A 25347-nucleotide genomic window follows, 5' to 3' on the forward strand; every position below is an offset into this window, starting at 1 on the left:
ACTGAGAACCCACAGTTATGAATTGTAATATTAAGTAGAGAATATTTTAATTTGACTTACAGTGCACTTTACTATTTTGTACTCCTTGAGATTATGGGCAGCATCCAATGGTATCATTCCACTAGTGCAGGTGATGTTGTGCTGGAGAAAACTAGGTGCATAATTATGTGCAAGGGGCGAATCCAACTAAAGTTACAGTTGCACAACAACTTGTGCACCTGCCCCACTAGCAGATCCCGGTTCTGCTTGTGCATCGCGTACCACTTGCGCAATCTCCGCTAATGCATTGTGCAACTGCTTGTGTAAGTCCCACTTTGCAAGCCCCGCAGGAATGTGTTGCACTATAGCAGGCTATGCTTGTGCAGTACATACTGCTTGCACAGTGCGCGCCACTAGCATGTCTCTGTTCCACTTGCTCATCTCTTTACCACTTGTGCAACAGATAGTTTTGGCCGAGTTGTGCAAGCATAAGGTGAGTTGGCAAAATGACACCGTTGGATACTGCCCTGTGTCTTTGACTACTGGATTTTTAAATGTTTGTACATAAACATTTATTTATGTTTGCAAAATAAATGTTAAAGATACTTTTAAAAGAAAAGCATTAACAACCTACTTTCAAATTATTTTTGGTTGTCTTACTGAAGATTTGCACCTGGCGTATCAGAATTTCTACTTTTATTTTATTATTCTATAACCTGCGTGTGACTACCGTAGCCATGTGGGTGGGGCCGATCATATGGAGCTTTCCCCCCTAATTAGCACCCCACTGAAGGAAGGCTGGCTGCCAGTCAGGTCAAGAAAGCCCCATATTATTGTTAGCCCCAACCACATGGTTGCAGTAGTCAAACAAACCACAGCCAAGTGAGAGAGCACCACTAGCTGTGTAAGCTAGAGAGATCTTGATGTTTCTGTATTTACATTCCTTGGCTGTTAAAGTTGGAGCACTTAGTACAACATTCACTTATTGATCATTCTGCCTCCTGTTCACAATACCATAAACATCATCCACAAGTTTCAAGTAATATTCTCAAGGCTTTGTTCCTAAGGTGTTTTAGATGATATTATAAAGGTATTGGTCAACCTATGTCTTGTGACAGGCCTGCTGTACTGTAGTTTCCCTGCGGTATTTATTTATTTATTATTAAATTTATTAATCGCCCATCTGGCTGGTCACCCAGCCGCTCTGGGCGACTCTCGGTAGCTGAGGAACTACTCAAAAAGATGAGGCAGGGTGCACATTACCTCTGATACGTGGTGAATTTGAAATATTGTTTCCTTTTTTGTTTGGAACATTATCATATCACCTCTCCTTTGCAAAATGCTGTGTGTAGTAAAAGTAAATCGATTAAATGTTAAAATAATGGTGTTATTCTCTCTACCCCCTGCCCCCAGTATTTTGTTGATATTAATTTTCAGGTACAGACTTGTGCCTGGTATACGTTGCTATCTTTGGCAGATGCTGGAAACAAGTCTGTGAAATTATGTAATGTCTCAAACTTTGTGTTCATGATTAATTAGGTTATCATAAAATGTGTTTTGTGTGTGGAATAACTGGGTCATACTTTTTATGTGTTTGGATGCATACTAAAGGTTTCAGCCTGGATCTAATTATGCTACAGTGTTTTCTTATTAAAACAGTTTTCCTTATTGGTTTTTAGAATACAGCATTTAGTGTCTTAGTTTAATAGGTGCAAACTAATGTAGCTGCAGCTATATTGATATTAGTAAATAAATGGCGAATACAGAATTTTAAGAGTTCTAGCATGTTTAGCTTCTGTACTGCTGCATGATAAAGTTTTTTATAGTTGTACCCTAGTTGTAGTTTAGATCTTGTTTAGCCTGGATGGTGATTTTTGATGTTCGGTAATCTGGTAACACTCTCTCTAAACGTAGTTTCTTCCTTCTACCGAAGTTGATGCTATTCTAGGGCAGCGTCTTTCATACTCAGAGTTTTAAGGGAATAATCCTATGCATGTTTAGGCAGAATACAGTCCTACAGCTCCCAGCCTTCCTCAGTCAGCCATGCTGGCTGGGGAATGCTGGGAGTTGTAGGACTTTTTCTGCCTAAACACATGTAGGGTTGTACTCTTAGGGCGCAATCCTATTGAGATAGGCGGCCGCATCCAACCTCAGAGGCGACTGCCTCCAACCTCAGAGGCGACCGCCTGTCCAAAGCAGGGCAGGAGAAGCACGGAGGGGATTGTTCTCTCCGTGCTCCTCCTGCCCTGCATTTTTGGCTAGACAGTTGATTGCGGCTGTCTAGCCACGGGAGCACAGAGCGGGGAAGGAGGCTGCTGTACGACGCATAGGATGTGTTGTACAGGCATTTCTGCCCGCCCCGGAACGCCCCCAGCCATGCCCCTTTTCAGCCGCTCCATGCTACTCTTGCGACCCTGGAGGTCAGGGCTGTCCCGCGCTGCCTCTGAGGCAGCGCAGAAGTGGAGGGAGGTTGGTTCTCTTGGAACCGACCTTGGAGCACGGGCTCTGAGGTTGGCTCCTGGAAAACAACATACTCTGTGGCTGTCTAGCTGCTGTATAGAGGCCATAGGATTGCTCCCTTACTCAATCATGTATGAGATAGATTATCCAAGAGAAGATAAAATGACTGGCTGTATGTCTAGATTTGAATTGTTCAGATGGTAACTTTATTGCTTTCTTAGCATAGACCAACCACGCTCTCAAAAAGGCTACAAAAAAGTACTCATAGGTCTTTAAGCTGGAATGTGTTTTAGGATAGCATCAAAACTTACTGAAAAAGGAAGAGAATCGAGATATGTTTGATGTATGTGTGGATTAGAAAAATACCAAATACTGAGCTAGACAAAGTTAAGGGAGCCTACTCAGACAAAATAATTTAGGCAAATAACTGAAAAGATACAGTGTGTGGCTAGAAGAATTCAAATTTCTGAAGTAATTTGAAATTGCTTTCATTTTAACTTATAATCTTTTATTTTATTTCATGGCTTTTGACAGGTTTTTTTCTCTTAACCTTTAAGGTGAATTTTCCCCCTTCAAATATATAATTTTATTAAAGTCTCAAATGTTATACAATATTTACAGTTTTAGAACAAAACCCAAAATTGAAGGAAAGTATGTTTATTGATCAATTGCAACCCTAAGCAATTGACACTCTGTAGACAGAACCCTCCAATCTTGGAGCTGGCCTGCTCTGCTATGCTCTGCTGGCCTGGTAAGTTTGGCAGCAGTGCAGGCACTATCTTTGGCCTGTGCTACAACCAGAAATTAAAGAGCATGATAAAGAAATAACTTCAGTTCTGGCACAACTCAAGCTCAGACAGGTTGGCTGGGCACCTGATGGAGAGGCCATGGGCATATGGGGTAGAGCAGATCTTCTCACCTGTATACAGTTCCTTGTTACCTATGGTAAGCAGGTGAGTACTTTAAAATGCAAGATATTGGTCAGTTAAGTGGTAAAATATTGGAAAATAATGGTCAGTTAGTTTTAAAGCATTACCTGTCACCTGCTACCTGACACTCTTAACTGGAGATGTTAGGGTGAGAACCTGAGACCTCCTGTATGCAAAGCATAGAATCATAGAATAGTGGGGTTGGAAGGGGCCTATAAGACCATCGAGTCCATCCCCCTGCTCAATGCAGGAATCCAAGTCAGAGCATCCCTGACAGATGGCTGTCCAGCCTCATCTTGAATGCCTCCAGTGTGGGAGAGCCCACCACCTCCCTAGGGAATTGGTTCCGTTGTCGTATTGCTCTAACAGTCAGGACGTTTTTCCTGATGTTCAGCCGGAATCTGGCTTCCTGTCACTTGAGCCCATTACTCCGTGTCCTGCACTCTGGGATGATGGAGAAGAGATCCTGGCCTTCCTCTCTGTGACAACCTTTCAAGTACTTGAAGAGCGCTCTCATATCTCCCCTCAGTCTTCTCTTCTCAAGGCTAAACATGCCCAGTTCTTTCAGTCTCTCTTCATAGGGCTTTGTGTCCACTCCCCTGATCATCTTTGTTGCCCTTCTCTGAACCCTCTCCAGCTTGTCTGCATCCTTCTTAAAGTGTGGTGCCCAGAACTGGACCCAGTACTCCAGATGAGGCCTAACCAGTGCTGAGTAGAGGGGAACTAGTACTTCCCGGGATTTGGAAGCGATGCTTCTATGAATGCCGCCCAAAATAGCATTTGCCTTTTTTGCAGCCACATCACATTGTTGGCTCATATTCAGTTTGTGATCTACCACAGTTCCTAGATCCTTCTCACTAGTAGTATTGTTGAGCCACGTATCCCCCATCTTGTAACTGTGCATTTGGTTTCTTTTTCCTAGGCGCAGAACTTTGCATTTATCCCTATTAAATGTCATTTTGTTGTTTTCTGCCCAGAGCTCCAGTCTGTCAAGATCCCTTTGAATTTTGTTTCTGTCTTCCAAGGTATTAGCTATCCTGCCCAATTTTGTGTCATCTGCAAATTGGATCAGCATTCCCTGCATCTCCTCCTCCCAAGTCATGAATAAAAATGTTGAAGAGCACTGGGCCCAGGACTGAGCCCTGCAGTACCCCACTCGTTACCTCTCCCCAATTGGAGAAGATCCCATTGAGAAGCACTCTTTGAGTCCAATTCTGTAGCCAACTATGGATCCACCTGATAGCTGTTTCAACTAGCCACTTTGAGCTAGTTTGCTCATCAGGATATCATTTATTTATTTTATTTTATTATTGCATTTATATCCCACCTTTTTTCCTCTTGCAAGGAACCCAAGGCGGCTTACATTATTCTCCTCCTCCTCTCCATTTTATCCTCACAACAACAACCCTGTGAGGTAGGTTGGGCTGAGAGTGTGTGACTGGCCCGAAGCCACCCAGTGAGCTTCCATGGCTGAGTGGGGACTAGAACCCGGATTTCCCAGCTCCCAGTCCAACACTCTTGCCACTACACCACACTGCCTCTCATGGGGCACTTTGTTGAAAGCTTTGCTGAAGTTGAGGTATAGGATGTCCACAGCGTTCCCGCAGTCCACAAGGGAGGTTGGCTGATCAAAAAATTAGATCAGTTTCGTATGGCAGGATTTGTTCTCGACAAATCCAGCGTTGGCTTTGTGTAATCACTGCATTGTTTGCAAGGTGCTTACAGATGGATTGCTTGATAATCTGCTCCAGAATTTCCCCAGGGATTGATGTCAGACTGACTGGTCAGTAGTTCCCAAGTTCCTCCTTTTTACCCTTTTTGAAGATAGGGACAACATTAGCCCTCCTCCAGTCATCTGGCACTTCACCCGTCCGCCATGATTTCTCAAAGAGAATAGACAGTGGATCTGAGAGTTCTTCTGTCAGTTCCTTTATTACTCTAGGATGCAGTTCATCTGGCCCTGGAGATTTGAACTCATTCAAAGTAATTAGGTGTTGGCCCCTTGCCAACAGTCCATCTTACAAGAAGTATAGCCCGTGGTCCCAGAATCCAAATCTCTCTCGTCGGCACCACCTTCGTAGCCAGTCATTCGCCTGGAGTATTGTTCTTTCCCTTTCTATCCCTCTTCTAACTACTGGAAGGACAGATGAGAAAACTATCTGGGCCCCAAAGTTCTTGAGTTTCCTTCCCAAAGCTTCAAAGTCTGACGTGATTTCTTTGTAGCTCCGCCTGGCAGTATCATTTGTTCCCACATGGATGAGAAGAAAGGGATACCTGTCAGTGGGCTTTATGAGTGTAGGCAACCCTTCAGTCATGGCTCTAATCTGTTCTCCCAGGAGACAGCATACCTGGCGAGTCTATGGGTCCTCACGACATACTTGGGTTTCGATCCCACGCAGCAAGGAGTCTCCCACTACTACTATTCTTCTTGTTGTTGCAAGCCTGGGTTTCATTGCCTCTGCTTGACTGAGCTTCAGCCTCTTGCTCACTCTCATGCAGGTTCCCCTGTAATTCTTCCTCTTCAGGCTGTCCTCCAGTCTCATCCTCAAGTACCTGGAAATGGTTCCATAGGTCTACTGCTTCTACTGGTGCAGAGTGGCTTCTAGTTCTTCTACTCCTAACTGCCACCCTTTTCCAAGGAGTATCCTCTACTGCATTTTTCCTCACCTCAGCATTTCCCACCTCTGCCTCAGCTTGCTGTTGCTCTTCAAGCTTCTGTTCTTCACTTTGCTGCTGCAGTTCCACCGTTCTGTCCAATAACTCTTCATGTTCTCTTATTCCCTGGAGGGTCGACACGCGCCGCTCCAGTCCTCTTACTTTTTCTTCCAGCGGTGTGATCAACTTGCACTTGTTGCACATGTAGGCCATATTGTTCTCAGGCAAGAAAACAAACACTGCACACACCTTGCAGGTCAGCACCACTGGAGAGTCTTGTCCTTCCATAGTCTCTCTTCCTTTTTTGTGTCTAGCTTTCTGATTGTTCTAGAGTAGGCTGTGCTTAGTCCTCTACTCACTGGAGGTTAAAAAGAGAGTCCCACTGGTATGGAAGTGTGTGTTAACAAGAAAAATAAATTTAAAAAAAATGTTAGGGGCCTCCCCTTTGACCTCCGCTGCTGAACTCCCCTGAACAACTCCTGTTGGCTCACTCTGATTGCTCACTCTGATCGCTCACTCTCTGGGGGCTTGCTTGCTTCTGTAGTCCCTAGACCAGCTAGAGCTGCTTCTCTGCTCTGCTAGGAGGCGGGAAACAGATTGAAACTTCCTGCCCACACAGCTGCTGGGAGTACTCAGGCCACATCCCCTCAATTGGAGCTCTTAGGAGCACCTGGTGAGCTCACAACTGCTCAGAAGGGAAAGGACAGCCCCCTGGGCTTACTCCAGCCCACTTACCTTTGTCTCCTGTTCCACTGCACCTCCCCTGGCCAACTCCTGTTTGCTCTCCCTGTTCGCTCCCTCTGCTCAGTCTCTCTCTGGGAGCTTGCTTGCTTCTCTAGTCCCTAGACCAGCTTCCTCCGCGCTGCTCTGCTCAGCTGGGAGGTGGGAAACAGGACAGCATGTTCAGTACCACTGATCTATGGTTGTATTTCAGCCATCATTGTACTTCAGCCACCATAATCTCAGATGGAAAGAGAAGCTAAAAGTGTAGCGATACTGTTAGCATCTCCTGCAGTTTAGAAAAAAGCATGGGGGAAAGAGGAGAGGCCCAGAAGATTGATGGATATAGGATACTTGAGCATTTTGGGAAACATCTTGAAGATTTGTTTGCGGTATAAAAACTGGAGTAGTCAAGATACCTTAACATTCTTTTTAAAGGGTCAATCTTCATACTACTTATTCTTCTTTGTGGCCTCTGTGCAGTCCCACATATGGGTTCTGCACTTGCACAGAGCTCTGCTTGGGAAACATCTTTACCTAGGGTAGAGTTTTGGCACGTGCTCCATCCCCACTGTCCACGCATGCTCAAGTGGGGTGGGTGACTTGATGATTTTCAAATTTAGAAAAATATTTTTTTTCAAAGTAAAAATTAATTGAGAAATGAAATACAGCTGATAAATGATAAATTTATCATTTGAGTGAAGAACAATAGTGCCCTGCCCCCTTCGAGAAACAATGAGACCTTTACAGTTATAAACAATGAAATTTTTGCCAGATTTGAGAAGTAGTATCTCTCTTTATACCAAGAGTGGGCAACTTGTGTCCCTCCAGATACTTTGGCCTATAATTGCTAATAGCAACATAGGTAACGAAGGGAACTGTAGGCCAAAGCATCTGGAGGGACACAAGGTTTCCACACCTGCATGTCTTAAACAACCCAAAGGTAGAAGAGGTTGAAACTTTGGTGTGTGTAAGACTGCCTAAAATAGCACAATTGAATAAAAATAGTTTGGAAAACATACTAGTAGAGAAGAAGGAAATAAAGCCATACAGAAGTTAGAACAGAATAAAGCATTTGGCCTTGATGGTCTGACTGCTAATCATCATGAAAGCTTTTAAAAGAAGGGTGATGCATCATCTTACTGAGGCAGTGAATGAAATCTTCCACACAAAAACAATGCTTCCAACATGGAATGAGGGAAGTATTAAAGTAATCCCTACACTGGATAAAGATCCATGACATTTAATATTGATTATAAAATCTTTACTTCCATATTGGTGATACTCTTAAGTGCAGTTGTACTTAATATAATAATGTAATATATCCATTAAAATCAAATGGGTTTTGTATTTAAGAGACAGTTGAAAAACAGTGTTAGGGAAATTCTAGAGGCAGTATCCAAGCCAGCCAGTGGGACCAACTGCTAGTGCAACAGGGAGCTAGTGGTTAAAAAAGCAACCAGAAACTACTGGAAATGCTTATTTATTTATTCATTCATTCATTCATTCATTTCATTTCTATACCGCCCAATAGCCGAAGCTCTCTGCTTGTTTCTGAAATGGGGTAGGTCAGGAGAGCTTCCTTCTGACCCCAAGTACTTTGGATAAACGGACTACTCAAGGATATCCACTGCTAGCTCTTTTATTTGTCATCAGTTTTCAGAGCCTCAGGCTATATAAGTTAAGGGAAACTATGCCATAGAAGGAGTAATTTGTACAGTTAGCCTTCAAGTGGATGACATCACTCTGCTACAGATCTGGTGCAATCATTAATTGAATTAGAAAAAATATTAGCAATTTTCTAGGGATTAGCAGGCCTTAAGATGTGTAAAGATAAACCAGTACTAATGGAAGCAAAATTGAAAGTAGAAACGAAATGATATATTGGCTCAGTACACATGTAACGATAATACTTGTGAATGAGACAGCGTGCTTGTGAATGCTGCCCGATTGCTCACACAGCAAGCACAAGTGGGTAAGCAAACCACGGACCTTTTATTAGATCAATAAGCCTTTGGAGGCTTCATTCAACTGCTTGCACAGAGATCTGCCAGCCATATATTTCTCCCTCATATGAAGGGGCCACAGACTAGCATGTGTTTCATTATGCTGAATATCAGCCAAATGCTCCTTATGTCTTTTCAGGGGAGGTCTTCCAGTTTCACCAATGTAAAAAGAATTACATTCCAAACTCTCAATTTTGTAAATAGCACCCTTAACTGCACATACCCCCTTACTTCCTCACAGATAGGGCATTTGTTATCATACAGCTGAGACTTCACAAGATGTTGTTTCAATGTTACTGGGGCAGTACAAACAATGTTATGGCAATCAGGGATCTTTTGGGCTACCCATACAAATCTATCATTCACAAATAGAATTTTCAGAACAGACAGTCCTTTGATACACCTCATACTCCTAACAACTGGAACTAGTAACCTATAACCATTAGCCTCTGCCAGTTTACTGCCTTTTGTTTTGATTCTTCAGAATAATCAATTGTAGACAACACAACAACTTTCTGAATCATGTTCTTTACCACCTGCCTTTTCACTATCACAGGATGTGCAGAATTACAATTCAATAATATATTTCTTTTCATAGGTTTCCTATACCTCCATGTTTCAAACTGCCCATTACAGATCTTTAATTCCACATCCAAAAAAGCAAAGCCTTCAAAGGAGAAAGATTAAGGAGGCAATTGATTGGCTGTGGAATACAGATGCTGATTGTTAATCTTTGTTCTCCCCATTGAGACTTGGCCTGTTCCTTCCTATAATGTTCCTATACATGTCTACCTTGAAGCAAGCCCCATTGAGTGCAGTGGGACTTACTCGTGTGTGTAGAATTGCAACCTGTTATTATGTACACTCCAGTATTAAAGATATATTTATGCTCTTGGGAATTGATTTGGGTGAAGGTAGTGTATACGTAAGTTGAGAAGTAGAAATACATGTTTCCAAGACGGACCTATGAACTCTGGAGTTTTCTTCCTTATTGATCTTCTCTTTTCAGTGGGGTGGGCTGGGGCATTCTGATTTTCGTGCTTCTTAGCCACAGGTGTGAGTTGCAGGTGCATGTCACATCTTTAAAAGGTGATGTGATAAGCAGCCCTGCTTGTTTGAGAACTGGTTTCTTAATTTCAGCCCCTACAGCTATTTCTTAGTACCCATACATTTTTAAATGAGTAAGTAAATGTTGCCAAATTTACTTTTACATTTTATTGCACGATCAATACTGTTCTAAGAATAAAAGGAGCTAAATTGGCATTAAAATACGATTAAAATATAAATGATGCATTGGGGAAATTTTAATTCCTGCTAGTATAATGTATTGCAGATAAAGTTCCTAACATTTAGTAGTAAAGTGGAATAAGAGGTAAAGAAAGCAGGAAACATGATTCTATGTGGAAGAGAATTAACGATTGATTTGACTGTTCCTTTCCTTAGCCACGAGCTGATCCCATTCCAATATGTAGCTTCTGTTTGGGGACAAAAGAATCAAACCGTGAGAAAAAGCCAGAAGAACTTCTCTCCTGTGCTGACTGTGGCAGCAGTGGTAAGTCTTTCCATCTGGCCAAACTAGAGAGGTGTGTGTGTGTGTGTGTGTGTGTGTGTTTGCAAACAAATGGTTCTGTATGGACAGCTGCAAAGAGTTTCTGTTTGCAGTAGAGTTGCATTCATAGAAGGGTGTCTTTAAGTGAGTAGAAGGGTTTCTTCCATGGGCGCAACAGAAGCCCTTTCCATACATGGAATGAAAAATTGCAATACAATTCACTATTACTATTTTGGAGCATTTGATATTAAAACGACAACTTTAATATGTGGTTTACAGCTACATCTACTGGAGGAGAGTGAGGTTTCAGTGTTTACACAGATCAGCACTACTACAAATACACAGGAAAATTTAAATCAATAATTTAAATATATTCTGATCAGTTTCACATTGCCATCTTGAGTATTTTTGACACTGAGGAGCTGACTAGAAGTTACTCACAAAGACATATAAGAGAACCTCAACACTTTAGATGAATGAATGAATGAATGAATGAATGAGAAAAGCAGCTTTGGAATGGGGGAATCTGGAGTGGCGAACCAGCAGGGTGTGCGTGTTTAGTCCTGTCTCCTTCTCAGAGCCACATTCTTCCCATATGGGGTTCAAAATATGTTTCTCAAACAGGTAATTAAGATTGCAATAAAATGTTTATTTCTTTCCCAGTATTTCTGATATATACTAGACTAGGTCATATTGATAAGATTGAGTAGAAGTGTCTGCCACTATGGGCAGTATCCAACAGGGCACTTACTCCCCTGCTGATTCTCTTGTGCCCTGACAAGTCTCTTGTGCAAGTGGTGCAACTTACTGCTTGCACAATGGAGATTTAATGCTTCCTAGAGGAGGTCCCAAAATGAGCAAGTTCTGCTGACCTGCCCTCTTCCAGAAATGAAGTGCTAAATCTCCATTCCGCAAGCAGTGGGCACCACTTTTGGAAGGGAATCAGCAGGGTGGAACAGAATTGGCGGGGTGTAAGCGCCCCATTTGTTAACTCTGTTTTTGCCCTATATATCCAGGCTGAGATCAAAATTGAACTCTCAAAATACCTGCATTAAGTATGATCGCTATCATTTTCCCTAACTTCCCTCACACTTCCTTTACTCCATGAAACCCTTACATATCAAGGTGTGCTGTCTACTATGTTTTTGAACAAAGTAAATCTCTCCTAGTATGAATGTCACAGCCTTGCTCCTCTTAAAGAGCGTTATTATCAACACTATTTGTTTTTCTTTTTCTTTTAGAGTTTTATTTATTTATTTAGAATTAGGCTCATAATATTTATTGTTCTTGTTGTGGTCCTGAAATAACATCTACTCATTCTCATCTGATACCAGGCTCTTGTTGGAAGCTGTGGGAAATAAATTTGCAAAACTAAAAGCAACTTACAGAGCAATCCTATGATCCCTGGGAGAATGTCCCAAAGTCCGTAGGATGTAGCGGTTTTCTCTTCCCAAGGCCGTAGTCAGAGCTATGACCTTGGAAAGGAAAATCCAAGTGGGGATTTCCCCACCCCACTGCCTCGCCTTGCCCGCTGCTGCGGAAGGCATCATGGCAGTTTCTCTTCTGAAGATGCAACAGCAACCTCAGAAGAGATCGGAAAGAATTAAAAGGGGGCATGCCAGTAGGTGGACATGGAAGAGAATGGAGAAGATATGGGCATGCTGTATCCACATGTCTCTCTGTCTCCTGCTCCCATGTGAGTGAATGAGCTGGGTGGGCTCAGGGGCTCATCTAGCTGTAAAAAAACAAAATGAAGGCTGTTGAAGCCTTTGCTACTCCTCTCACTCTGTTTGGCTTCGGCCAGAAGAGCAAAGGATACGTGGAAGGCTCCAGGATTTGAGGCCTCTGTCCACAGAGCATCAGTCCCTTAGGATTGTGCTCTTAATCGAAAATGACACCGGCGTTGTCTGCGTTTTGCAGATTATCAGGTGCCTTTCATTCCATCATCCACTCATTGACGGAATTGGATTTTTTCCAGTATCCCAAATTTTTGCAAAATCCCCCTCCCCTCAAATATGCAAATCCCCCCAAATACGCAAATCCCCCCAAAATGTGCATTTTCATTCTTTAGTCTATGGGGGAAACACACATTTTTGGGTGGTGCCTTTTTATTTTATGCATTTTTCTACAGCTATATTTGCTTAACATTCCGGAAAGGGAAAAAAATGGTCAAGTCCGCAGAATCCTTGTGGCTCGGAAAAAGCTAGTCTTCTGTGGAATCTGCAGGTTGGATTCATAGAAATCCGAACTTACTTGATTCAATTGCAGATTTCTGCAATATCCCCATCTTTAACCTTTTGTAGTTCTGTTGTTGATATTTTAATTTTATTCATTGGAATTGGAATGGTATTTTAATGCTGCTATTTTATTTATTTGTTTGGAGGAGTCCTCCCAAGGTGGCTTACAACAATAAGAATTCCTTATAGAGCTTTGGCTATTGGGCAGTATAGAAATAAATAAATAAATAAAAGCTGTTAAAATGATAAAGCAGCAAAAAATCATAAAAACAACTAACAAGTTAAGTGTGTGTGTGTATTCTTGTTTGGTAAACCACACTGAGAAGCTTTTTCAAAATCTCTAAGCAGTTTACATACATTTTTTAAATCACAGTTAAAAATGCATATGTAGTAACACTACAAAAATTTCAGCTTCCACCACCAAAGGTAAGATAAAAAGAAACAATAAAAAGTAGCACTGTTGTCATGATCAGTTATAAGCAACTGGAAGCTTGTGTAAACAAGTATGTTTTCAGGAGGCATTTAAAACACACCACATTTTCTGCCTCCCAAATAATAAGGGGTTGAATGCTGTAGTCATTATGTTCCACAGTAGTTTAGTGCTTGTGAAAGGACTGAGAAAAGTTAGTTAACAGTGCTGTTGTGAGGTATGGAATAATTGCATCAAAGTATAAAACTATGAAAAGATTACATTTGTACAACTGAAGAATGTGGGATTTCGGAGGCCAGATGGGCTTTCATCTTTATTTTGTAGATTACTCTCTAATATCTTATCCAGAGAGTCCTTTTTAAGATTATCAAGGGTTTGTGTGGGCACACTGCAGCCTTACTAACTTCCCTACAGCACTGTCTTGCATGGCAGAACTAATTTTTCATGTGCGCGCACACATAGAGGCACACACAGGCATGCATACCTACACACCAGATTGTGGGGGTGGCGTGTTTGGCAGTGCGGCTACTTCTGGAAAAGACCCGCTATGTGCACAGAGCTCACCATAAGGCCCTCTGGATCCAAGCGGACTTGAATTCCAGCATCCACAGTTTTATTCACCAGGGGTGAGTGCCCTATGCCCTTGGGTGAGATGTACATCCAGAAGCCTTTCACTTGCACCACTGTTCAGATAAAAAAAGAGGCATTTTTCCTGCTGTTCTTCGTGGCCTCTGTGCATCCCAGAAAGATGGGCTCTCTGCCTGCATAGAGCCTCAGTCAAGAACCTTCTATAGCTGAGGAATTTTTTATGGGAACCCTCCTCCACTGCACCACTGCATATATCCCTAGCAAGTTCTTGCCTGTTCCCTCAGTTCTCTTTCAACTGCCATTGTGGCAGCCTCGTATGAGCCTTTCTCCATTTGTTTTCTGTTTCCTCTGGAAAGTTAAAACTCTCCGAGGCAAAAGCTTGTTTTTTCTTCTTTCTTTTTATCTTTCTATCATCTTGTTTTTCTTACTGTTGTGGTTATTTCTTGTTTAGTTTGCGATTAGTTTGCCTGAGGGCGTGTGGCCCTTTGAGCTCTGTTCAGAAATTGTAAGCATTCTCCAATGGACGGACACTTTTTGTGCCTTTTATGTTTGGGAGAGGGGCACAAGGTTGGGGCTTGTTCTTTCTGTGAAACATTTACTAAATAGGCTAGGTGCAATCGCTCTGCCAAACTACGTGCTATTCTTTGGGAGTGGGCCTTAGAGGCAGTTGAGCCTTTGGTGGGCAGGACATTGCCAGCTATGTCTAAGGTGTCAAGGGATTCCCCCACCCCTCTTTGGGGTGTCAAAGACCCTTCCCCGTTTGTCTGGACAACCAGTGGAGACTCTGGGATTGAAATCTCCTCCTCTGGCCCTTTCTGAGACTGGCCATACTGAGCCCCCAACACTGGAACAGTTGTTGAAGCTTATGGTAGTGAGAAAAGCTATCTAAGAAGGTGAGAGCTCATAACCCTTTTTCAGAATGGAAGAAGATAAAGCAAATGTTGTTGGCAGATAGGCTGTCCACAGCCCTGACATCTACCCTGACTATATCAGGACCGATCTTGCATTTGACAATGCCTGCACCTTCACCACTGCTGGACTCTCCAGTACCAACATAGATCCTACCAGGATGAGAACTGGCACAGAGGGTTGAATCCATAGAGGACTCTATTGTTATAGCCTGTACTTCAGAGAGTGAGATTTGGGATGTGTCACCTGTGCTTATACCTTCACGGAGCCCTGACAAGTGGAGGACTGGATGGTTGTTGAGATATAGATGCGGGTGATATGAGATATAGAGGGGGTGGCCTGAATTGGTGTATTTGGTTATTTTTCATTGGAAAGTAGGGATTGGAGATCCAGGTGGCATAAACAACCTCGTTGTCGATCTCATTGGCCATTGTCTGATTGGTTGTTGTTGCCCATTGGAACATGTCACCATGACATAGATACCAACTTGCATATCCTTGGTGGAGATATGACAGGTCAGCGCCGAATGAACTGTATCGAATCTGTCATCGCTACCTGGAGGTTGCTTCGCTGGATCAGTACCATTGTGCACAGTTGGCTACGGTTTCGAGGCCTCTGTGGGACAAGGGCATGTTCCCCCCACATCCAGTGTTGCCATCCATGACACTACAACCTCAGCCTATGGGGATGGTTCCGACAGTGCCCCCTACAATGCCACTGCCAAATGTACAGTTGCTCACCATGCTACCTTTGGGACCTTGCTCCTCCCTACAATGCCACTGCCAACTGTACAGTTGCTCACCATGCTACCTTTGGGACCTTGCTTTACTCCTACTTGTGTCACCTTGTTACAACTGGCACCTACAGTCTTGTTGGGACTAGGTGGATTGTGTCCTACTCCACAACATGAGGCAGTATCTCCACAATCAGGAGCAGAGAACTGTCAGTCAGACTCGACATCCTTGTTCTTCAGCAACACTCTCTACTTCCTCACCGGACGCCTTCTGAGAATGCAGGACCCTTTTTGGAGTAGATACTCCAGATAGCACAATCACTTGGTTTAGAAACATAGCAACCTGTAATATGGTTGGATGCAGTACAATCTAAGGCATCTACTCCAGTTGCTACAACTTTGCTCCCTGCATTGTTACAGTCGATTCAGCAATTATGGAAGGCTCCTTCATCTATTCCTCCCACTTCAAAGCACTTGGTGAATATGTATAAGGTGCAGGAGAAGGATGTAGGGGGTTTGTTTGTCCACCCCACCCCTAACTCCATAGTTGTAGAGTCCTCTCAATGGAAATCCCAGACAGTTCATTCTTCCCTTGTAGACAAAGAGGGCAGACAGTTGGATTTAATGGGGAGACACATACATTCATCAGCTGCGCTTGGACTGAAGGTGGCTAATTACCAAGCAGCAATATCGAGATACCAGGTATTCCTCTGGGAAAAAATGGGATCCATTTTTGAGCACCTCCCTGAGGATAAATGAGAGTTGGCCAATGTGTTTCAGGGTGAGGCAATGAGACTGTCTCACCAGCAAATCAACATGCCTTGACATCAAGCTTATTGCAATGCTAAGGCTATGGTGGGCTCTATTGCCCTAAGGAGACACACTTAGCTCAGCTCTGCAGGTCTGTCACAAGAGGCTCCGTCAAGTATTGAAGGTCTGTTTAATTCAAAAACAGACAAGGCAATGGATAGGGATGGACAGACCCACCTCTATCTGGGGTGTGGGGGAGCTCAACAAGCCCCCCTGTTTGTGTGGCCCAGACCTGTTTGGCAAGCCTCCTTGCTCGCTCGGCCCACTGAACCACACAAGCCACCCCTCCTCTGTGGGGCAAGGACTCCGGCAGTCAGGCCCTTGTGCTTTATGCGCACAAGGGCTTGACTGCTGGAGTCCTTGGTGCCACACTCTAGCCCTCTCCTCCTCATGAGCACCAGGCTAGAGTGTTTGGGGTTCTAAGGGCGGTCCTGCCCCCACCAGTCCAGGGCTTCCTTGACAGCCGACGGAGGCAGGATGAGTCCTCAGTGCTGTGCACACACCAAGTGCTGAGGAGGAGGAGAGGGCTAGAACGCTTGGGGCGCCGAGAGGCCCATCCTCCTCCTGCTGGTTGTCAAGGGCTTTTTTGACGGCAGGTGGAGGCAGGACGAGTCCTCGGTGCTGCTCTCAGCCACGTCCCTAGCTCCGGGGCACTCAGCGGCTGGGTGTGTCAGTGCCACATAGCTTGGTGAAGTGGGGGCTGGGGGGCTGGGTGTGGGAGAGTCCACCGGCCTCCCGGACCAACCCGAGCACTTGCAACTTCCCTAGCAATGGATTCGGTCCAAAAGGCCACGAATACTGCAAGGAGCATGGGTTTAGGGCAACAACCTATCCTTATCACCAATGCAGGTGGTTCCAGCAGCTGTCTTACAAACAGACTTGCTCCCCAGCTGGACAACCTTTCCATTGGCCATCTGTTCAAGCCCCTAAGTGACAGTAGCAATCCTCCAAGTTTAGGAGCGCCCATAGGAAGTAGGATGGCAATACTAAGCATCACCTTTAACTCTCCCTGTCTGAGTTTTCATCGCTCTGCCTGTCACCCCATCTTTGGAACTCATCTATCCTCATTTCTTCCAGCATGGAAGCACATAACTTCAGGCTCCTGGGTTCTTCCTATTGTACTGAGGGGCTACAGGATCTAGTTCAATGACCTCCCTCCCAGTAGTTCCATCAAAGTCATCGCTCTTTTGGAGGTGTTACTAGCTGAAGTAGATACCCTTCTTGTGAAGGGGCAATAGAATGGGTCCTGAAGCACCAAATATACGATGGTTTCTACTTCTGCTACTTCACTGTTCTGAAGAAGGATGGAGGTCTTTGACCGAACTTGGATCTCTGAGATATGAATTCTTATATCACTCCCAAGCTTTTCTGGATGGTCACACTCGCATCTATCCTACTGCTTCTGCAAGAGGGAGATTGGTTTGTATCCGTAGACCTGAAGGATGCGTATTTCCATATCACCACCAATGTGTCATGCCTCCCTCAGACTCCTCCGAGAGAGGAGTCTGAGGATGAAGGGGAATGGCAGGCTCCAGACCTTCAGAGGGCGAAGTTCCACTGACCCCAGCAGAGCGAAGGTGGTTTCATGTAAAAGAGCAACCAAGGTGAGCCTTTGTCCATTTAGGACCGAGAGGCTTCCAGAGGACTGATTGCCAGCAGCTGTTTCAGGATGCTGCCTTTAAAAGCAGGAAGCAGGCAGGGACAAAGTTGCTGGAGAACAACGTAATTTCCATGTGCCAGATCTCGTCAGCCCCGCCTCGACCCTGAACCTGAACCTCAGCCTTGCTCGTGAATCCCTGTGTTTAGACCTTGGACTGGAAAAAAGACTTCTGTCTGCCATGCCATCTTGAATTTGTTGATCTGGTAAAGTCCCCTACTCTAGCCCCCTCCTTTCCTAGCCTTGGATAGGTTTACAACCTTGCTTATTAGTCAGTGAGTTATTGCCTCTGTTTGTCGGCCATCTGTGGCCAGCTGGCAAGGACTGATGCAATGGTAGTTAACAGTGCTTCCTTTGGTTTGTCATTGGACACAAGCTGCAACAGTTCCAAGTGTTGCCCTTTGGACTTGCCACAGCGCCAAAGGTTTTCACGAAGTCTCTTCATGTTCAGGGGGTGTTGGTACACCCCCTACATTGACAACTAGCTATTGGTGGCATGTACAAGAGAAGGGATCGTCAGGTCTGTCTCCCTGACATGCTGTCTTCTTCAGCATCTTGGTCTGTATTTCAACATAGAGAAATCCCACTTAACACCAACACAGCACATCCAGTTCATCAGAGTGACACCGGCCAAGTGTTTCTGCCTTCATATCGGGCATCAGCATTGACATGCTATGCAGGAGAGTTAGTTACTCAGATGATAATTCCCGCACAGCAGATACAGAGACTGCTGGGGTTGATAGCAGCCACTACGTCAGTGATATAATTAGCATGCCTGAAGATGTGGGTATTCCAGAATTGGTTTATCTGTGCCTTCCTTCTGACTTGGGAAACTCGTGAAACCCACCTTGATCCTCCCAAGGCTGTAGCAGACACCCTGATGTGATGGACAAATGCCTCCATCCTTTGAGAAGATGTCCCTTTCTCCCAACCTTCTTAATCTCTGATGGTGACAACAGATGTTTCTCTCTTGGGGTAGGGTGGCTACCTGGTCAAGGCCCTCCATGTTCATCAGTCATTACAGAATCAATGTGCGGGCCAGAGCTGACTGTACATTTTGGCATGCTGTTCTTTTGGCAGTTTTGCAGTAGGACACTGACCCCACCTCTGGTAAGTCAGCTTGCTACTTCCCCATTTGTGTGATGCACAAAGACCACAAAGAAAGACAGGTTGTTTATCTGTATCTGTAGTACTTTGAGGTGGTCATCTGTGCATTCACACAACTCACCAACCATCCCCGCTTTGGTGTCGATATCGATATTGGTACCAAGGTTCCCTTCAATTCCAAGGCTGCATTTGGCGGTCTTGAACTGAGGGAATACACGAGAACTCACTAGGGGCATACGTACTGGGATAGTGAGGGAGGGTTCCTGCCAAAGATTGCTGAGCTATAGAAGGTTCTTGATCTTCACAGGCGCAGAGCCCAGATGACTATTCAAAAAACTAAAGTTACAGGTAAGCAACCTTTCCGTAACCAAACCCATCCCTCTGAGCTTGTTACAGGGCTCAAGGACATCTTAGTGAGGAGAAATAGGTGCTTGGCCAAGCTGTAGAGTTGCTTATTTCTCTCTCCTTTGCTTAATACGTCTTTGCTGCTTGATATTAGCATCAAGATTGTAATTCAGTTTAATGAAAGGAGGCTGAGATGATGAGTAACTTGTAATATGCAATATTAATGCTAGTTCTTACTCAGCCCGTCGTAATAACAGTGGCTGACTATAAATGCAGAAAGGGTGAATAGAGGTACAGGAAGATAAACAAATTTGTGCCCAGTATTTGGCTACACCCCAGAGAAGAGAGAACTATCATGAAATGTTGACTTTGTAGTTACTGTGTGGTGTATCTATGTGCTGGTGTTAATAGTGGGTTGTTATATATTGAAATTAGCATCACTGATGCAATGAATATGGACTTGAGCACGCTCTGGGAGAGAGCGCAGGACAGGAAGGCCTGGCGTGCTATGGTGGGGTCACGAAGAGGACATGACTGAACGACTCAACAACAACAACAACAACAAATATATTGAAATGCACATGAGGTGGTAAAATGCAGCTGAGAGGTGCTGTGTGGTTACTGGGATAGCAGTAGAGATGGCTAATTTTATTTATTTTAAATATGCTCTTATGTTATAGGACTCCCAGCTGTCAAAACTCATGCTTCACAGAGGATCTGTCTGTCCGTCTGTCTGTCTGTCTCTCTCTCAACAGTATTTTTTACTGTGCTCTTCAGCCAAAAAAGGCTCCTAGAGTAGCATACAAAGATTAATAATGAGACAGGCGTACAGTCTAAAAGACATGACACAAAAGGAAAAGGGATTGGGAAGGAGGACAAAGGCAAAACTCAGGCATCAGTTATTAGTTTCAAAGTTCTTACAGATGCTCTTTCTCACAGGGAGAGGGAGAGTGGGCTCCCTGCAGCTGTTCCCTCTCTGGCTGATGTATGGAGCCAAGGTGGTGTCCCCCTTGCTATGATGTTCATCCTGGTAGGCAGCAAGTAAAGCTTCCCAGTGGCCCTTGGTTTTCTGGTGGTTTAAAGACTACTTTCCCATTTTTTTACATGTATATGTAAATACAATGAATTCATGTGATTTTAAATGTGTATTATATATGTAAACACTGCAAACACAGTTTTTTTTTTTTTTTCTATTTTGTACCATGTGAAGCAGCCTTAACTTTGGAATGGAATGAGTTTGCAGACCTTAAAAGATCTAAGAGTGAAAACTTTGGAAAGAGCAAGACATGCTTTGAATCTGTATTGCATTACTTAATGTCATCTTGAAATGGGATTGAATAAGCCTTTGTCGTGAAGATGTCTTTGTGACAGTTACGTAGCACATGTAGGTCACAGTCCTGATTTCATGCACCATTATAACTGCACTGTGGGGTAGCTCACTAATGCAACAGTTCTGTGCGTGGGAAATAGATTATCCAAGAGACACCCAATGATGCACTTCTTGTTCTCACATTTGCCTGGTAGATTCACAATTCACCTGGCTTCACGATTCACCTACAAAAATAAAGGTTGATTTGATATCTTTTAAATCTGTATAAGATATTCTTTGGTTGTTATGCTGTGACTTTCTGAAAATATGGCTTTTCATTATTAGTGGGTAATGGAATCAGCTATTTTTTGCATTGTAACAATTGATTGACAATTCTAAGGAACATCTGAATTGGAAGCTCCAATTTTCATGGTTCAGCTTCAGTTTGAATTAACACTGATGCATTCTCCCTGCCTCATTAAAGATAAATTATATTTAATTAGTTACTTAGATATATTTAACTATAGAATATGAAATGTTGGGATTAGCAGTCAAATTGCCAGATGGCTACATCTTAGCTACAGGGGACTTCAGTTAAATAAGTAACTATCTTAATGCTGTTTAGAGGTCTATCATAAACATGGCTTTTGGGTTTAGTGGTGTAAGGCAGAATAAGTTCTTTATTGTGCAAATAATATTGTGTGTGTGGCAAAATTACATTTTCTAATATCAAGGAGGATCCAGTTAGGGATTAATCATTCCTAAGTGATGAGGGCATAAATGTTCCAGATCATCCATATACAGATAGAGTAGAATTTTGCAATGAACATACAGAAGGATATGACAGCAGGTTAAGAAGGCTAAGGGCTGAAGGGGAAAATCTATATGCTAAAAACATTTGGAGAGGGACAGAATGTATAGGTGTTTATATATGGGGAAATGGAAATATACATTTCCATATGGGGAAATGGAACTAGGACCCCCCAAGTGTCAAGGGCTCCTTGGACGCCTCTCTCAGTCTAATCCAGTAGCCAAGTCCAGACACAGACAAAGGGATTCTTTTCAAAGCTTTATTCCTCTTTTACAACTTAACAACTCTATGGTTAGCAACTAGATATGAGTAGCAGAGTACCTATGCCCTAAGTTGGAACAGTTGGTCCCCGTTTGAAAGGGAATCACTGCAGACCCTGAACTTAAGGGCTAGGGAGAGTCCCTCCCCTTTTCCCTTGGATCCTCTGGGCACAACTGTTGTTTGCGCGCCAACCTGGCACTACGCCTCCTTTCCGCGCCCTCCATTTGGCGCCGCTCCCTGCGTCGGCGTCGCGCGTCCACCAAGTCTGCTTCCCACGCTCGGTCACTCGCAGGACTGCTATCTAAGCTAGGAATGCTGGTGGGAGGAATCTCTCTTAGCTGTTGGCCCTGGGAAGGATGAGCGCGCTCCTCTCCCAGGATCATCTCCTCTTCCTCAGAATCAGAACTACTCTGGGTTTCTATGGGCTCAGTGTCCACCCTGACATCATCCCCGCTCCCATGAGGCCCCCCCTCATGCTCCTCCCCTGGGGCCCTGGGTTTGTGGGGGTACAGCTGGTGGAAGCACCTCAGCAGCAACGGAGCATGCACATTTTCCGTGGGTTCCCAGGATCACTCATCAGGCCCGTACCCCTTCCAGTCCACCAGATATTGCAAGCGGCCACAAGAAAGGCGGGAGTCCAGAATCTCCGCGACCTCAAACTCTTCCTCCCCCTCCACCAGCACTGGCGGCGGGGGGGGAGCTGACTGAGCGATGAGGGTCGCCAGAAACCAGGAGGGACAGCAAGGACCGATGAAAAACAGGATGGATCTTCATGGAGGGGGGGAGAGCCAGATGAAAAGCAACAGGGTTAATCTGGGTCGTAATCTGGAAAGGCCCCATGCGGCGAGGCGCGAGCTTCTTTGTGGGCGAGTGAGAGGGGAGGTATTGGGTGGACAACCAAACCCAGTCTCCCAGTTGCAGAGACAGACCCGGCTGGTGCTGCCGGTCCGCAGAGGCCTTGTAGGCTGTCTTGGCTTGCTCGAGGGATTCCCGTAAGAGGTGGTGTACCGCTCTTAACTCCTCTAAAAAGTCATGGGCCGCTGGCACTGAAGAGGGAGCTAGAGTGGACGGGAAAGCCTTGGGGTGGTAGCCAAAATTGGCAAAAAATGGAGTTTGGTGGGTGGAAGCATGGCAGGCATTGTTATAAGCAAATTCTGCGAGAGGCAGCAAGGAACACCAGTCATCTTGCTGGTAATTGACATAACAGCGCAAATATTGCTCCAGAGTCGCATTGGTGCGCTCGGTCTGACCATCCGTCTGTGGATGGTGGGCGGAGGAAAGACGGAGCATCACATGGAGAAGCCCAAGTAGCTCCCTCCAGAAATGGGCAGTGAATTGGGCCCCCCTATCGGAAATGAGACCCTCGGGCCATCCGTGGAGGCGGAAAACATGTGCCACGAACAGCTCTGCCGTCTCCCTGGCTGTGGGCAACCCAGAGCAGGGGATGAAATGGGCCATCTTAGAAAACAAGTCCACTACCACCAGAATGGTGGTCTTACCGTGTGAGCGAGGCAAGTCAGTGATGAAGTCAAAGGAGAGCAGCTTCCAAGGTCCTGAGGGGGTAGGCAGGGGGTGAAGCAAGCCTGTGGGCTTGCCTGAGGGGGCCTTCGCCTGCTGGCAGGTTGGGCAGGAGGTGACATAGGACTTGACGTCCAGACACACACGAGGCCACCAAAAATCCCTTGTCACTCCATGCAGGGTCTTGGCGACGCCAAAATGCCCAGCAGTGGGGGAGTCGTGGCACTGATGGAGGACCTTCTCGCGGAGGGCTCTAGAAGGCACATAGACCCAGCCGGAATGGTAAAGCAGGCCACCTCGCAAAGAGAAGGGGGTAGGGGGGGCAGAGGCTAGCCCCAATTCCTCCACCTTTGTGCGAACAAAAGCATCCTGAGCCTTGCAGAGAGAAGGAGCTCCTCCCAAGAATGAGGCACCGCAGCTGCCACCTGGCCTTGAGGGGGAAGAATCAGGGGGGGGGGGATTTTCCTCACTCCCTGGCTGGAGGTCAGGCTTATGAGAAAGAGCATCCACTTGTAGGTTGTCAGAGGCCTTCATATGGCAAATCTTAAGGTGGAACCGAGAAAAAAAAAGCGACCACCTAATCTGCCTCTGGTTTAAGGCACGGGCTGTCTGAAGATGTTCGAGGTTGCGATGGTCGGTTCTAACTTCGACTGGATGCTGTGCCCCCTCCAGCAGATGACGCCAGGTCTCCAAAGTGGACTTGATGGCCAACAGTTCCTTCTCCCAAATGGTATAATTTCTCTCAGACATGTTCAGCTTCCTGGAGTGGTAGGTGCAGGGTTGCAGCCCGCCGCCCTCCAGATCTGGCTGAAAGAGCACCGCGTAATACGGGTCACCGCGCCCGAAGAGAGAGGACACCCATCGATGGTCTCCATTGCCAAGGGGGCAGGAAGGGGCAGGGTAGGAATCTTGTGGAAGAGGGCGAAGGTCTCATCCATGAAACTGGTCATAGCCCCCGAGTGCACTAAAGCTACGGCCTCCACCTAGGGATGTACGAAACTTCCGCCACAGATCTCAGTGAGGCTGAATGCCAGTGCATTTGGCCCCCCGAAATCAGTGGCGGAATGGCCCACTGCCCCCGGGACGGGACTTACCTTGGGCGGATCTTCCTGGCGGCAGCGGCTCTGGCGGCGGTTCGGCGGCGGCGGTGGCCGGTCTTCCGACCAGCTGCCGCCGCCGCCATTTCCAGGTTAAAAAAAAAAAGTGATAGGCTATGTAAAGATTTACGTAGCCTATCACAGCTAGATTTTAAAAAAACACTGTGATAGGCTACGTAAATCTTTATGTAGCCTATCACGGCTGACTTAAAACAAAAAACAAAAAAAATGCGCGTACACAAATGGCGGCGGCCATGGCCGCCGCCATTTGCGTTCCTTGTTTTGGCACGTCTTAGTCTACGTAAACATTTACGTAGACTAAGACGGCGAAAATAAGGGGAACGCAAATAGCGTAGATGCTACACTATTTGCGTTCCCCTTATTTTCGCCGTCTTAGTCTACGTAAATGTTTACATAGACTAAGACGTGCCAAAATAAGGAACGCAAATGGCGGCGGCCATGGCCCCCGCCATTTGCATATGCACATTTTTGTTTTTTGTTTAAATCAGCCATGATAGGCTACGTAAACATTTACGTATCCTATCACGGCTGACTGCAGGGACGCAAACGGCGGCAGCTACGGCCGCCGCCATTTTCGTCCCTGCTAGCCAGCGTCCGGATGTCCGGCTGCTGGCGGAGCCGGCTGGCGGCTCCGCAGAATCGCAGAGCACAGCCGGCCGGCCAGGATTCGGGGGGGGGGAACGGAGAGCCTCCCCCCCAGCGAGGATTCTGTGGGGAGGGACGGAACGCCTCCCCCCCCACACCATTAGCATAATCCCCGAAAGGTAAGTGATTTTTGTACATCCCTACCTCCACCCCACCCCACTGGGAGGAGCGGAGGTGAACATGCAACAGCAGATGGGAGGGTGGGGTGTTGGGGAAGGCACCCACCCAGTGGGGAAATGACCCCCACACTGGAGGTCAGGCCTGGGGACAAGGAGGAGGAGGAGGGGGAAGGAGAGGAGGGGGAGGCAGCAGAGCTGTGGATTTAACTCAGCAGGTCTTGGCGAAATGCCCCAGCTTTCCACATCGAAAACATCGGCGCTCAGCTCACCGGCGCTCAAGCTCCTCTGGCGGCAGTGAGGCTCAGGTAGCTCCCAGCTGCATCGGGGTCTCCACCCCCAGCGCCAGAGTGGGGGAGGGGGCAGGAAACATGGGGGAATGGGAGGACGGAAATCGTGGCCCCCGGCGCCCCTCCAGCCAACTATCTATCTGAAGGCAGGTCTGGATGAGGTCC

At 45.6% G+C, this 25347-nt stretch overlaps 1 protein-coding gene across 9 annotated transcripts in view; it reads left to right on the forward strand.

Moving 5' to 3' along the window:
- KAT6B (lysine acetyltransferase 6B) overlaps positions 1–25347 on the forward strand; it is a 182844-nt gene that overhangs the window by 52473 nt on the left and 105024 nt on the right. For all 9 annotated transcript variants that reach the window (XM_084845193.1, XM_084845199.1, XM_084845191.1 and 6 more), the window contains one exon: positions 10193–10301. In XM_084845193.1, coding sequence (XP_084701319.1) covers positions 10193–10301 — 109 coding nt within the window. The remainder of the gene's footprint in view (positions 1–10192; positions 10302–25347) is intronic.

This window comes from Heloderma suspectum, chromosome 3, assembly GCF_057233095.1.
Source record: "Heloderma suspectum isolate Gila_16-S chromosome 3, 16-S_ref, whole genome shotgun sequence".
In the NCBI taxonomy this organism is placed as follows: domain Eukaryota; kingdom Metazoa; phylum Chordata; class Lepidosauria; order Squamata; family Helodermatidae; genus Heloderma; species Heloderma suspectum.